General features: G+C 42.9%; 1 protein-coding gene across 1 annotated transcript in view; it reads left to right on the forward strand.

Annotated features, from left to right (window-relative positions):
* LOC124577924 (dipeptidyl peptidase 1-like) overlaps nt 1-15,447 on the forward strand; it is a 53,139-nt gene extending 37,692 nt beyond the window's left edge. Inside the window, exons 8-9 of the mRNA XM_047131227.1 lie at nt 3,461-3,615; nt 15,183-15,447. Coding sequence (XP_046987183.1) covers nt 3,461-3,615; nt 15,183-15,368 — 341 coding nt within the window. The 3' untranslated portion in view covers nt 15,369-15,447. The remainder of the gene's footprint in view (nt 1-3,460; nt 3,616-15,182) is intronic.
* The last annotated feature ends 270 nt before the right edge of the window (nt 15,448-15,717 follow it).

Raw genomic sequence — 15,717 nt, forward strand, 5'->3', positions numbered from 1 at the left:
CGATGCTCTGGTTCTCCGCGATTTGAACCTACGTATATCGCCGCCGCCTATCGGAACTTCATGAAACTACAGAGGCTGAAGCGGGAATATTCCACGAGGTCCCACAACAAATTCCGCAATTTTTCCACCGACACTGGCCGAGCAAAAAATGTGATGCATTAGTTATTGAACACCTCTCGTAGTTACTAGCGCTCTGAAGTACAGCGTTTTCAACACCACTCTGGCAACCATTATTTTGCTGCACAAAGAATTTCGTTTTTACAGAGGAGTGTTCGCCGATAGAAAACTTCGTCGCAGACAAAAATTGTGTGAGGGACCGGGACTGGAATCTGGTACCTTTACGTTTCGTGGGCGAATGCTTTACGGACTTTTTTATCTGTTTCTTCGTCGGTGGTTCTCTGTGGATAGCGCGTGACATCTTTCACATTCAGTCGATGAGAACTCCACTTTGCTTTTATTACAGATGGTGGCGAGTCTCGTGACCGAAAACACTGAACTACCGTGCCGACAAACCGCCTGAGCTGTGGAGCACGACTCACGTTCCACCTTCATATTCTTATTTCTGCCAATACGTGTTCTTCGTTCGGGAAACAATCCCATTTCGACGTCTAAGAGTTTAATCGTCTAAGATGTCATCGTGACATCAAATCAGGCTTGAACCCAACACTTTCGCAAATACTTGGTATGGTTTGGTTGGAGGACGTGCGTTCTTGCATCTCTCCAAGTAGTGGACATCGTAATGAGAATGGCAAGAAATAACAAGGTACCTCTGAATCGCACCGAGAATAGGTCCTTGACTTGCGCCGTGTCGAATCTTGAACCCTTGAGTTTATTAGGGTGAATGATGATGTACTGTATCATCATTTCTATACCTGAGCATTTGGAGCTTACGTAACAGTTCACAATAGGACTAGCGTTAAAATATTGCCTTCAATTAGTTACAGACACTTTTATAAGTGTGGAATTATTCCGTCGTATTTCCACTCCTTCTTTACAGTAAGTACACTCCTGGAAATTGAAATAAGAACACCGTGAATTCATTGTCCCCGGAAGGGGAAACTTTATTGACACATTCCTGGGGTCAGATACATCACATGATCACACTAACAGAACCACAGGCACATAGACACAAGCAACAGAGCATGCACAATGTCGGCACTAGTACAGTGTATATCCACCTTTCGCAGCAATGCTGGCTGCTATTCTCCCATGGAGACGATCGTAGAGATGCTGGATGTAGTCCTGTGGAACGGCTTGCCATGTCATTTCCACCTGGCGCCTAGTTGGACCTGCGTTCGTGCTGGACGTGCAGACCGCGTGAGACGACGCTTCATCCAGTCCCAAACATGCTCAATGGGGGACAGATCCGGAGATCTTGCTGGCCAGGGTAGTTGACTTACACCTTCTAGAGCACGTTGGGTGGCACGGGATACATGCGGACGTGCATTGTCCTGTTGGAACAGCAAGTTCCCTTGCCGGTCTACGAATGGTAGAACGATGGGTTCGATGACGGTTTGGATGTACCGTGCACTATTCAGTGTCCCCTCGACGATCACCAGTGGTGTACGGCCAGTGTAGGAGATCGCTCCCCACACCATGATGTCGGGTGTTGGCCCTGTGTGCCTCGGTCGTATGCAGTCCTGATTGTGGCGCTCACCTGCACGGCGCCAAACACGCATACGACCATCATTGGCACCAAGGCAGAAGAGACTCTCATCGCTGAAGACGACACGTCTCCATTCGTCCCTCCATTCACGCCTGTCGCGACACCACTGGAGGCGGGCTGCACGATGTTGGGGCGTGAGCGGAAGACGGCCTAACGGTGTGCGGGACCGTAGCCCAGCTTCATGGAGACGGTTGCGAATGGTCCTCGCCGATACCCCAGGAGCAACAGTGTCCCTAATTTGCTGGGAAGTGGCGGTGCGGTCCCCTACGGCACTGCGTAGGATCCTACGGTCTTGGCGTGCATCCGTGCGTCGCTGCGGTCCGGTCCCAGGTCGACGGGCACGTGCACCTTCCGCCAACCACTGGCGACAACATCGATGTACTGTGGAGACCTCACGCCCCACGTGTTGAGCAATTCGGCGGTACGTCCACCCGGCCTCCCGCATGCCCACTATACGCCCTCGCTCAAAGTCCGTCAACTGCACATACGGTTCACGTCCACGCTGTCGCGGCATGCTACCAGTGTTAAAGACTGCGATGGAGCTCCGTATGCCACGGCAAACTGGCTGACACTGACGGCGGCGGTGCACAAATGCTGCGCAGCTAGCGCCATTCGACGGCCAACACCGCGGTTCCTGGTGTGTCCGCTGTGCCGTGCGTGTGATCATTGCTTGTACAGCCCTCTCGCAGTGTCCGGAGCAAGTATGGTGGGTCTGACACACCGGTGTCAATGTGTTCTTTTTTCCATTTCCAGAAGTGTAGTTAGTTGTACGTCGTCTGTAACATTTAGGTACTTAAAGAGAATACATACTTTTTTACTAAAGCATTCATGGATGAAAACATGACCTTTTAGAATGTTATTTTTCTTTGTCCGCATACTACATCAGAACTTTGTTGCTTCTAATCTTCATAGTAAATGTCGAGTGTCTAACATGCAGTAACGATCCATATGTTTCATGTTACTCCCCGTAATATTTCAGACACCTCTTTTATGGGATCAGTGGCTACAAATTTACACTTGTTAACGAATTCCTACTATGCAGGAGAAACAACAGCTTCAGTGCTGTGTTGAATATTATTGTTTCAACGGTCATAATAAATTACGAGAAGTAGTGACTCTCTGAGCACTATGGGACTTAACTCTTACGGTCATCAGTCCCCTAGAACTTAGAACTGCTAAAACCTAACTAACCTAAGGACATCACACACATCCATGCCCGAGGTAGGATTCGAACCTGCGACCGTAGCGGTCGCGCGGTTCCAGAATGTAGCGCCTATAACCGCTCGGCCACTCCGGTCGGCTTTTGAAGTAGTGACGGTCCAGGTAATTGAAATCCGTAACTGCGACATCAGGCTATACAACTGGATTCGTCAGACCGCCTGGTTGAAAGACATCAAACGAAACTCGTCATTCAACTCGTTTCTACCGATAGGCAGTTTCATTACCAAAAAGTGTTCACCAGCCACTCTTCACAACCTCCACAGCCATGCAAATAGAGTTTTAAAACATTTTTCAATTTAGATCATGAAGTGTTATTACATCCACTGGATTGTGAGATGTAAAACTAGACGATCATGCTTTCAACCGCCACCAACCACTGCTTTCTATCCCACACCTCATTCTGTTTCAAATTTGAGGGCATCTTGATTCTCTATTCTGTAAACATGTCAAAGGAAGAATGCTTTTTAACGACTTTTCCATATAGTCAATATTTCATAAGCTTCTGGGCAAATCTTGTGTTTGCAACCAACGTGCAACAAGGGACTGAGAGCGCGGTGTTCGATTCCCGTGCAGGCTACTACGGCGCTACGAACGAAGTGACGCTGCAAGAGGCGCTGGTACAGCGAGGACCGGTGGCCGTCGCCTTCATGGTGTACGACGACTTCCGGTCGTACACCAGCGGCATCTACAGACACATCGAGACACGGGTCGACTTCGACCCAAAGGTGGTGAGTAGCGACTGTCAATATACTAACAATCCTGTAGCCCAGCTCCAACGGCTAAAACAGAAGAAAACTTATTTCAAAACAATAATATGTGTTTGTTCTACCACCCGGAAGTCTATGTGTAAAGGTTAACGAATCTAAGGACGGTAGCAACCGCTGGAAAAATAACCACGTGTATCAGACAATTAAGATTAGCAGATCCGCAAGAGTCATGAAAGGGGTGTTATTTAGCAAATAGCGTTTCACAGGGTGACAATTACTGAACTATATGAAATAAAATCGTCGTACCGTCTGAACGGTTTGCGTTAGGACGTTCAAACTACACGTTTGGCCGCGGGGAACGATGGGAAGTAGTATATTGGTTTAGCGACGAAGCCCACTTTCATTTCTACGGGTTCGTCAGTAAGCAAAATTGCCCCATTTGGGGCACTGAGAATCCGAATTTCACGATCGGGAAGTCTCTTCACCCTCAATGGGTGACTGTATGGTGTGCTATGTCCAGTCACGGAATAATCGGTGCGATAGTCCTTGAAGGGACAGTGACTACCGAACGATACGTGAAGATTTTGGAAGATGATTTCATTCCCATTATCCGAAGTGACCATGACTTCGACACGATGTGGTTCTTGCAAGACACAGTGTTTGAGCTCCTGGAGGAGCACTTTGGGGACCGCATTCTGGCTCTGGGGTACCCTGGCCACTAGCATGGACCTCGACTGGCCGCCATATTCTCCGGATCTCAACACATGCGACATCTTTTTGTGGGACTACATTAAAGACAAGGGGTACAGCAATAACCCCAAAACCACTGCTGAGCTGAAAACAGCCATTCAGGAGGCCATCGACAGCATCGGTGCTCCGACACTTAAAGCGGGTCACGCCGAATTTCCCTATTCGTATGCTTTACATCGACGCCAATAATGGCAGGCATATCGAACATGTCATAACCTAAATCCGAATATCTGACGTTTACATGTTGAATAAAGTGTGTACGTGCCGTAGTTTGTAACTAATTTACGTTTTTTTCGTGTAATTCAATAATTGTCACCCTCTACATGAAGCAGTATGTGTTAACATATGCAGTACCCATAAAGTCACGTTTCACGAAGTAGGATCTGCTACGTGAAAATGTAGGGTTTCAATGAAGTAATGAAAACACGGCGAATTTTAGTCTTGAAAGATTTACCATATGTTTGAAACAATTCGTAACTCAGACGAGTGTAATATTGCATCCAACTTTGAGGACGATACTGAATGTTCAATAAGAGGTGTCATTTATAATCCTCCGAGTGTGTTGGTAACAGGTGAGTCACATTCTGGTACTGTGGTGATAAGCCTCTGGAGGAGTGATGAGCGGAAAAAAAATCTTTATTTATTGTATAATTTTACCTACGTGACCTACATCCTACCCTGTGTAACCTTCTGAGTGACTGGATGAATGACTGAATAAGTGAATCTCTTATAAAAGTTCTGCGGAGAACCAGTGAGTTAACTTCTCTATGCCTGAACCTTACCAACCTAGCAGTACTCTGGTAGTCGGGTATACCAGTGATATCGTTGGGAAATGGTCCCTACTCTGAAATTTTGCATGCGGGAAGAACACACTCACACTTTGGACTTTTTACACACTTCCAAATTTTACACATTTACACCACACCAATAATTTCTCGAATTCCTGATTTTTTAAATAACTGGAGTTCATATCAACAGCTAAATTGTAGCCAATGCACTTGTTACGCAAGTGATTAGTAGGGCAAATAAAATCAAGGTAATTTATGATTTTACATTACAGACGACTTCCATCAACCAGGACTTCAATATGTTGACATTAAATATTTTACAACAATTCTTGTAGCACACTTCTTGTGATAAGTTTTGAATAATATATATTTTCAAAACAGTGAAACAGTTCTTTGACTATTCCCTGTATTCATCACAAAAATTCGAAGTGTCTATTGGATGACGAAAACAAACATTTTCCTACACCAGGCACATATGATGAAAGAAAAATTAATGCAATCAGGCACTTCACGGTAGATGACAGTTTCATGTAGACAGAAGTGGAAGTTATCAGAAATGGCCATGGTCATTGTTCTGCAAATTGCGCTGAGTACCAGGCATATTTTACCAACTTTGTAAAATGTGGTGAAGCAAACTGACAATGCAGAAACGACTGAAGTTAACGATGCAATTCCGCCGGTAAACCTGAAATGACAAATGGCTATCGGAAATTATATTGCACAACAGTTTTCTGAAACAAAACAATTTGTATCGAAAGGCGGAATCACACTATTAGTTCAAGGTGGAATCTGCATTATTTTAACAATCTTTTCGTTGTCTGCCTAAAGACAGAAGTGTCGTTATGCCCAGGACAAGTATCCAACAAAAGCGATGGATTATTTTCTGCAGATGATAAGAAGACGTTTTTCCAAAGTTTGCAAATAAACTCATTTCTTAAATTTTTAGCTCCAATTTGCCTTGAGAGTCCTGAAGAAGACAGATATAAAGCTGTGGAAACACACTGATATCACTTGTATTGTTACATTTTTTTTTTTTTTTTGCTCGAAATAATGAATTAAACCTGACTGATTAGCTTTACGCACAGCATTTTAGGGAACAACAAGAAGCACATTTTTTGCACCGCAGTATTACCTGTCTTTGACGTCTCCTTTACACGTACTTGAGGTAAACTTCGAACTTCGTAATTTTGTGAATCCCTGGATCTGTTTCGCCAGATCGAAGAAACCTGGAGATATGTTCATCCCACTTGCATTTCAGAGTGCCCAGTGTGTAGATCACCATCAGTAATGGTGCAATGACTCTCACAAGCAGTTCTAAATCTTTCACATAGTTTTTCTTTGAATCTTTTGCAAGTTTCATTTTGGCACATATTTCGTGTAAATGGTTCTTCCATTTCTGCAATTCATATTCAGTCTTTACAAAGCGAAACCGGCTTTGCACACTGTTTGAGCATAAGCATTTTTTATCTCCATCATTTGATCCAAAGTTTTACAGCCTTTTCTTTGTAATGGAAAGCTATTACTAAATATATTTTCTTTGGATTTCGAAGTCACTCTGTTTTTGTTCTGGACTTCAGTTAGCTCAACAATCACCGAACCACAATTCACGGAATCCTCGGACTTCTTTCCTGTTTCTTCCAATGTTTCCATCATTTCTAACGAAATTCGACATCATTCGAATGAATGTCTAAGAAACTGAGCAATAAATAATACATATGTAGGTCTTCAGGAGAAATAGGTGATGTAGATTGCATACCACGTTCTCACATTACATCTTTGCAATGTTGAAAACGTTAATTAGATTCCACATTACTGTGACTCTCTGAAACCTGCACAAAGACAGAAGCTGTTAGCAAGCATATAAGAAGAAATCACAAAGAAAAATAATTCACCTTAAATAAAAGAAGAAGAAGAAGAAATATCTGTAATGTGTCTTAGCAGCTGGAGTTCTGGCATCGGTTTTCTTTCAGTGTATTTTCTATATAAACAGTTTCAGGTGAGATTTCATCATGCCGGACTGAACTGTTTTCTCGTCACAGCATGCCAGAAATGTGGGATAAAGTTACCTAATTTGGTGACAAACCAGTAACTTTGTAAATAATAATCTGATTAGCCATACATTCCTGCAGGAAATGATAATGTGACTTAGATTTGTATGTGTACTATATAATAAAACCAGTTTCATATCATACGGTTTCGTTTTGTTGGAAATGAAGATGTTTAAATGAAAACATTACAATTGTACATAACATGGTAATAAGGGCAGCTAATTTTGTGATACCGATTCTTAATTTGGTGATAATTAACGTAAGTTATAAACATGACGTAATTATTTATATATGTTTGAACATTTTATTACATAATCGAAAGGAACTTATTGAATCAAGAAAGTTATTACTATTACATATTTATAATAAAAAGAACCTTTACAAAAATAACTTCTGTTCAAAAACCAAGTAAATTGTTCAAGTTCAAAATTAACGTCAACTGAAGATAAAATCTGAGTACCGTTAACATAACAGCACATTCTGAAAGAGCAATTTCTCCTGTCTAAACTATATCACGTAACTCATCGTTAAAACTGCAGAGACCTCACATGTTAATATGTCCTACTGCAGATTCACTTTGGCAGAGCTCAAGGTAGGAAATGAGACAGAATGAACATTGACCCGATTTATTTTCATGTGCCACATTTCTGCCTTTTGTTTTCATCATGTTCAATGCCAGACTCTTGGTTCAACAGTACTTGCTCATGTGAGCTTCCTTCGTACATTTCCTGCTGGTGTTCTTAGGATACAGTCAATGGGAGATAACGGGGATGCTGGACTTTTTGGCATTTCAGTAGCATCTGCCTGCGAACTCCAGTTTGATGACCTGCTTGCAACAGGAGCTGCAAGGCCTTCCCGTGGATCAGGACGCTCAGTGAGCTCGGATGGAGCCAGCGGGAATGACATTTCGATCCAAGGGTCTCATCCCACAAGACCTGAAGGCATTTCTTATGTTTTGTTGTGTTTTTCCCATATAATCGTGAAGTTCATTCCTCCAAGCACTCTTAGGTGCCTTCTAAACGTCGATGTCGACGTCGACGTTGTTGGAGCACGGGCGTAGTGTGAGAAGGTAATGTAAGTAAATACATATTATTTTGACAAGCAAGCTCAAGCACTTGTGGAGAAATGTCTGCTCAGTGCAAATCCATCGGCAAAAGCGCAGGTCTTGTTTTGTTATATTCATGAACAACTTGAGACCATTCTAAAAACAGTTCTATAGTAATCAACCCCTCTTCAGATAGACGAACCTGCGTGTTCCATAGACAATCTCTCAGGTAATCATCATTCCACCGAGAACGTTTGAAAATTATAAATGGGGTATTCAGCTGCCATTAGCACAGATACAATCTACCAACGTCATAGTTTCTCCTCGTTCTGCGTAGGTACGCTTGTATACGAACTTCTTTCCAATTTCAATTACAACCTTATTGGGCTTAACGACAAACATCAAGCCGGTTTCATTAACATTCCGCACATGATCTTCCACCTTGTTTAGAGGAGACAAGCATAGTTTCTTGACATCTGAAAGTTTGTCAAAATGCTCGTCTATTATAACAGAATCAGATATGGAAGCCCAGTATGGAGACAAATTTTCTGGGACTCTCAAAGTCCAACCATATCGACATTTATAACTGAGACACCATTTATTGCTTGCAGTTTTCTTTTCATTATCAAAAAAAATTTTCATGGTGAGTTGCCCCTGTTAATTCATTTGCAGCCACCCTCATTTTTTACAGAAAGTCCAAATACCATCTCTTGCACCGTAATAACATACTTCAGTTATTTCTATTATAATTATGACTCTAAGGTGAATGGGAGACTTACGTCTCGATTTTCTGTCAGGAACATTTCTAAAGAACTCCAGGGGACCCATTTTCTTTTGCAGGCTTGCAAATGCTTATATGATTTTCCTGAACCATATTTGCTGCGTCTAACATTGCTCTAGAGCTGTAGAGACGATAGATTCCATTCTCTTCCTGTGATACCGTATTTTTGTGGCTACTGTTCATCGTTTCCACCTTGAACTAAAAGATAAAATAAACCAGTCATACCCAATTTGGTGATAGGCTGTACGAAAATATTTTTACTAGAACATTTTATTTATATGTGTGTAATAACATGTAAAAGCATTGGAAACTATAGATAATAACTTAAATATAAATTATAATTTTTAAATATTTATGTCTGTATGATCACTCTATAAACATGTTTGAGACAGTTTATTTTTTCAAGAAAATGCTAAGCCAATACAAAGTATAACTAAAAAAAGAAGAAAAATATACTTCACGTAAGATTCTGTAAGATTTTGAGGATGGAATACATCTGAGCGACTCCCTTTACATCAGTATACAGGGTGGTCCATTGATCATGACCAGGCCAAATACGGGGTGACACACAGGAGACAGACGGATTTTAATGAAACAATACTCAGCCAACTTTAAAATTAATGCATGTTTATTTACACAAAATCAAAGCTCATTATTTGCCATTTTAGTTAACAAAGTTATTTGTGAAAAATAACGTCGTCAAGGTGATGTCCATAATTTCAAATGCAGGACTCAAGTCTCTTCTCAAAATCCTCCATCACACAGACTAAAATCTCTGCAGGGCTTGAAACGTCCCCTTAGAAAAATTATACATGACTGTGCTTAAACTGACACACAATATTTTTAGCGCAACGCAATCTGACTTTCAAATATCCCTACAAAAGAATGGCCCTGACTAACATTAACCTATACCTTCCACAAATCACTTATCTCACAAAAATCTTCGTAACTCGAACTACTGCAATACAGCGAGCGCCACTACTGCCAGCTAAATAAAAGATTCAAACTACTGAAGGCACTAACTACTAATAGGCGTAGTTAGCAAATGAAAGATTTTGATAGAGAACAAACAATGTATTTACCTTATTAGTGTTCAAAAGTCATAATATATATAGCAGTTCATGACATCCAGTCTTACAAATTTACTGTCTCTGTCCAGATCATCAAAACTCCGCCATCTCACTCCCCACATCCACCACTGCTGGCGGCTCACATCCAACTGCGCAACGCTACGCGCTGTTAACAGCCAACAGCCCAACACTACAATAGCCAACAACAATGCAAACCAGCCACAGACTGCACACAGCACAGCCAGTGATTTTCATACAGAGCTCTACGTGGCGATACCAATATTAAAATCTAAACAGCCTACTTACAGGATGGCAGCAATTTCTTGAATGATTGCATTCTTCAACTCGTCCAAATGTCGTGGTTTGTGGCTACAGACACAGTTCTTAAGGTACCCCCACAGAAAAAAGTCACATACTGATAAGTCAGGAGACCTGGGAGGCCAAGGAACATTGCCATAACATGAGATAATCCGGCCAGGAAACATGCGTCTAAGAATTTTCATTGAAGTGTTTGTGCTGTGCGATGTTGCTCCATCCTGCTGGAACCAAACGCGCTTTAAAGGGATTCTTCGTCTTCTTAGTTCTGGTTTCAAGAATGTTTCAAGCATACGAATGTAACAAACCGAATTAACAGTAACTGTGGCCCCATTCTCTTCAAAATATTAGGTCCAATAATGCCAACAGAGCCAAGAGCACACCAGACTGCCACTCTTTCTGACTGTAGAAGGCGTTGGTGGATAAGGTGTGGATGCTCTGAAGCCCAGTAACGTAGGTTTTCCTTATTCATGGTCCCATTTAAATGAAAGTGAGCTTCATTGCTCATCAATAAAATTTCATTTTCATTCGATCCCAAAATCACTTGCATTCCGTAAGCGAAGTCTTCTCGTACAGCAAAATCAGTTGTTGGATAATGAGCATTTTGTAGAGATGGAATTTTAATTGTTCATGCAAAATTCATCTAACTGGTTCACGATTGATTCGTAACTCACTAGCATGACGTCTAGCTGACCGTCCTGGGCTTCTGACTGCCGCTTGCCTTACCCTTTAAACAATTTCCGGTGTCGTTACTCTGCATCTTGGGCCAGGATGCTTCTTATCCAGTATGTTTCCAGTTGATCTGAAGTTTTCCACCCATCTGAGGATTGTGTTACGGCTCGGAACAGCTCCACGTCGAACGACATTAAATCGCGCACGAAACAATCGCTGCGTAACAATAATAGACTCACCACTTTTCAAGAAACTGTCATAGACAAACACTCAACGTTGCAAGTCCCACTGCTCCATAGTGATTGAGCAAATGAAATGGCGTCTTGTGTGGATCAGAACTATCCCCACCACGACCATCTCCCACCACCGCGCCCTCAGTACTACGCAGTTCAAAACCGTCCGTCTCCCGTGTGTCACCCTGTATCTCACGAAATAAGCGTCAAACGAAAAAACTACAAAGAACGAAACTTGTCTATCTTGAAGGGGCAAAGCAGACGGCGCTATGGTTGGCCTGGTAGATGGTGCTGCCATATGTCAAACCGATATCAACTGCGTTTTTTTTTTTTTAAAAATAGGAACCCCCATTTTTATTACGTATTCGTGTAGTACGTAAAGAAATATGAATGTTTTAGTTGGACCACTTTTTTCGCTTTGTGATGGATGGCGATGTAATAGTCACAAACATATGGCTCACGATGTGATTCTTCGGTTTCTCCCGCCGTATTTGTTGCTCGAACAGTCCACGGGTGTACTGCCGGTTCATAGTGTCCAACGGGCACAGTATTTCGGCGATCAGACATGTCGCCATCGTCTGATCGCCGAAATATTGTGCCCGTTGGACACTATGAACCGGCAGTGTACCTGTGGACTGTTCGAGCATATGGCTCACAATTTGGTAACAGGTAGGTTTTTTAAATTAAAATACAGAACGTAGGTACGTTTGAGCATTTTATTTCGGTTGTTCCAATGTGATACATGTACCTTTGTGAACTTACCATTTCTAATAACGCATGCTGTTACAGCGTGATTACCTGTAAATACCACATTAATTAAATAAATGCTCAGAATTATGTCCGTCAACCTCAAGGCATTTGGCAATACGTGTAACGATATTCCTCTCAACAGCGAGTAGTTCGCACATGCATTGGCAATGCGCTGACGCATGTTGTCAGGCATTGTCGGTGGATCACGATAGCATATATCCTTCAACTTTCCCCACAGAAAGAAATCCGGGGACGTCAGATCCGGTGAACGTGCGGGCCACGGTATGGTGCTTCGAAGACCAATCCACCTGTCATGAAATATGCTATTCAATAACGCTTCAACCGCATGCGAGCCATGTGCCGGACATCCATCAGGTTGGAAGTAAATCGTCATTCTGTCAAGCAGTGAAACATCTTGTAGTAACATCGGTAGAACATTACGTAGGAAATCAGCATACATTGCACCGTTTAGATTGCCATCGATAAAATGGGGGCCAATTATCCTTCCTCCCATAATTCCACACCATACATTAACCCGCCAAGGTTGCTGATGTTCCACTTGTCGCAGCCATCGTCGATTTTCCGTTGCCCAATGGTGCATATTATGCCGGTTTACATTACCGCTGTTGGTGAATGACACTTCGACGCTAAATAGAACGCATGCAAAAAATCTGTCATCGTCCCGTAATTTCTCTTGTGCCCAGTGGCAGAACTGTACACGACGTTCAAGGTCGTCGCCATGCAGTTCCTGGTGCATAGAGATATGGTACGGGTGCAGTCGATGTTGATGTAGCATTCTCAACACCGACGTTTCTGAGATTCGCGATTCTCGCGCAATTTGTCTGCTACTGATGTGCGGATTAGCCGCGACAGCAGCTAAAACTCCTACTTGTTGCTGGTCGTGGTTGACGTTTGACATGTGCCTAAACACTTCCTGTTTCCTTAAATAACGTAACTATCCGGCAAACGGTCCGGACACTTGGATGATGTCGTCCAGGATACCAAGCAGCATACATAGCACGCGCCCGTTGGGCATTTTGGTCACAATAGCCATACATCAACATGATATCGACCTTTTCCGCAATTGGTAAACGCTCCATTTCAACAGGGGTAATGTATCACGAAGCAAATACCGTCCTCACTGGCGGAATGTTACGTGATACCACGACTATTACAGCGCCATCTATCACAAAGCGAAAAAAGTGGTCCAACTAAAACCTTCATATTTCTTTACGTACTACACGAATACGTAATAAAAATGAGGGTTCCTATTTAAAAAAAAACGCAGTTGATATCCGTTTGACTTACGGCAGCGCCATCTAGCGGGCAAACCATAGCGCCATCTGGTTTCCCCCTTCAAGCTAGACGAGTTTCGTTCTTTATAGTTTTTTCGTTTGATGCTTATTTTGTACATGTTTGTCCCGGTCACTATCAATGGACCACCCTGTATACTTAATAAATAAAATAAAGCATAAATTTACTCACAAACAAAGCTGAAATTTCTGCTGCAATACCGCGCGTGTCCTTTCACATTTGCTATAATCGACTAACAATGGCAAAACGCTGGTTCCGCGTGGGCAGTACAACACATTCTACGCCGTCTATGATCGGTGTCGTTAACTATTTTAATCACATGATACGAATGAAAGATATCACAAACTTAGTAATGTACCGCCAAATAAGGTTTCCTCACCCAACCGTTTCCCATTGAGTGGTTCCGAACTATTGTTGGCACGAGCGGCCAAAATTTCGAATGGTCGGACAATTTCCTTCTGGGATGCATGATGGCAAGTGATGGCTCTTCACAGTTTACTGGTATATTATGGAGCTAGATAACGGTTTGATTCATTTCAACATGCAGCAGATTTCAATCTCTTTCGGTCATAAGTGTAATTCTATAGAGTATTTCACGATTATATTTTTGGATGCTTTTATTTAAATTTTACGTGTAGAGTGCGGTTTTGTGTGATGGCTTTAGTCCATCAATTAACTCTATGTTCCATTTTGTAATACGCGAAATTACTGGTAAAAAGAGTACCAACAACAGTAAAGAATTCTTTCTATTTTGCATTTGTGGACGTCAGTGTCCTGTAAGAGAGAGTCGAGGTCAGATTATTAAAAAAATGTTCAAATGTGTGTGAAATCTTATGGGAGTTAACTGCTAAGGTCATCAGTCCCTAAGCTTACACACTACTTAACCTAAATTATCCTAAGGACAAACACACACACCCATGCCCGAGGGAGGACTCAAACCTCCGCCGGGGCCAGCCGCACGGTCCGTGACTGCAGCGCCCCAGACCGCTCGGCTAATTCCGCGCGGCTCAGAAGATTAACCACACTATAAAGGAGAATAGGTAGCGATTAGTGGCAGATGTAACAACTGAGTGCAATGTTGTTGCAGGCACAAGTGTTTCGGAACACCCCGTTCAGCGCTGTTTTTTGAACATGGAGCTCCACAGCAGACGAGTTCCGTGCGTCTCCATGCCAACCCAACAACACAGACAATTACGACTGCAGTGGGCACGGGATCATGGTGCTCGGACCTTGGTTCTATGGAATCGTGTCGCTTTGTCGGATGAATCATGTCTTTTCGTTACGCCAGGTTGACGGTCGTGTCTGGTTACGCCCTCATCGAGGCGAACACCTGTTCCAAACCTGCAGAACGATACGGACACAGGCCTGTGGGGCCAGTATTGTGCTTTGATGAAAATTCGCTTGAGACCTGTGGTAATAGTCGAAGGCATTATGGCAGCTTTGGACTATGTGAATATTATTGCGAAACTCCTCCATCATTTTAGCCTTCATATCTTCCCCAGTGACTATGATGTCTTCCAGCAGAATAAATGTCCGCATCACAAGGCCAGAATCGTGTTGCACTGGTTTGAGGAACATGATGGTGAACTCACATTGATGTCTTGTTCAACAATTCGCCTGATATGAAATCTACTTTGTCGATTCCATGCCACGCAGAAGCGCTGCTGCATTGCAATCCAATCGTGGACCAACGCCTAAGCATATAGTCATAACGCTTTGACTCGTCATTATATAGATAATCTCCTATTTGCGGGACGCTTGTAATGAATGTTGATGCCGCAATGCTGCCGTCCTTGCTGAGTGCAATCCACATTGCTTTCAGCCGTCCAGCCACGCGGTGCTGCTGGTGGGCTACGGCGTGGACGCCGCCTCCGGCGAGAAGTACTGGATCGTGAAGAACAGCTGGGGCGAGGACTGGGGCGACGCCGGCTACTTCAAGATCCTGCGCGGAGTCAACGAGTGCGGCATCGAGGCCGAAGGAGTCGAGGCTACTCCCATACCTCTGTGAAAACTCCACCCTCCTGCCCGCTTCCACCAGCTGTCTACATAACACCAACTGCTTCTTGTAATAAAACATTACGTAACAAGCCCTTACCTGGCCATTTGTGAACCACCCGCGTGAAGAAGAGCACATGCCATAGCATGCACTCAACAATTTTGGTTCCTTTAAGGACTGTGGTCTCTATATTTGGTTTCACAACAATCATTACAAAGAATTTTAATTATTAATGGGTGATCATAGGATGAATTTTACATTTTTGTAGTTTTAGTAACAAATTTTGTCCATTGCTGTGATATGTTTAGGTTCGCCATCTAGTTTCATAAATGCTGTATGCCTAGGTCTGCTACGATAATAA

The sequence above is a fragment of the Schistocerca americana genome, chromosome 1, assembly GCF_021461395.2.
Source record: "Schistocerca americana isolate TAMUIC-IGC-003095 chromosome 1, iqSchAmer2.1, whole genome shotgun sequence".
In the NCBI taxonomy this organism is placed as follows: Eukaryota; Metazoa; Arthropoda; class Insecta; order Orthoptera; family Acrididae; genus Schistocerca; species Schistocerca americana.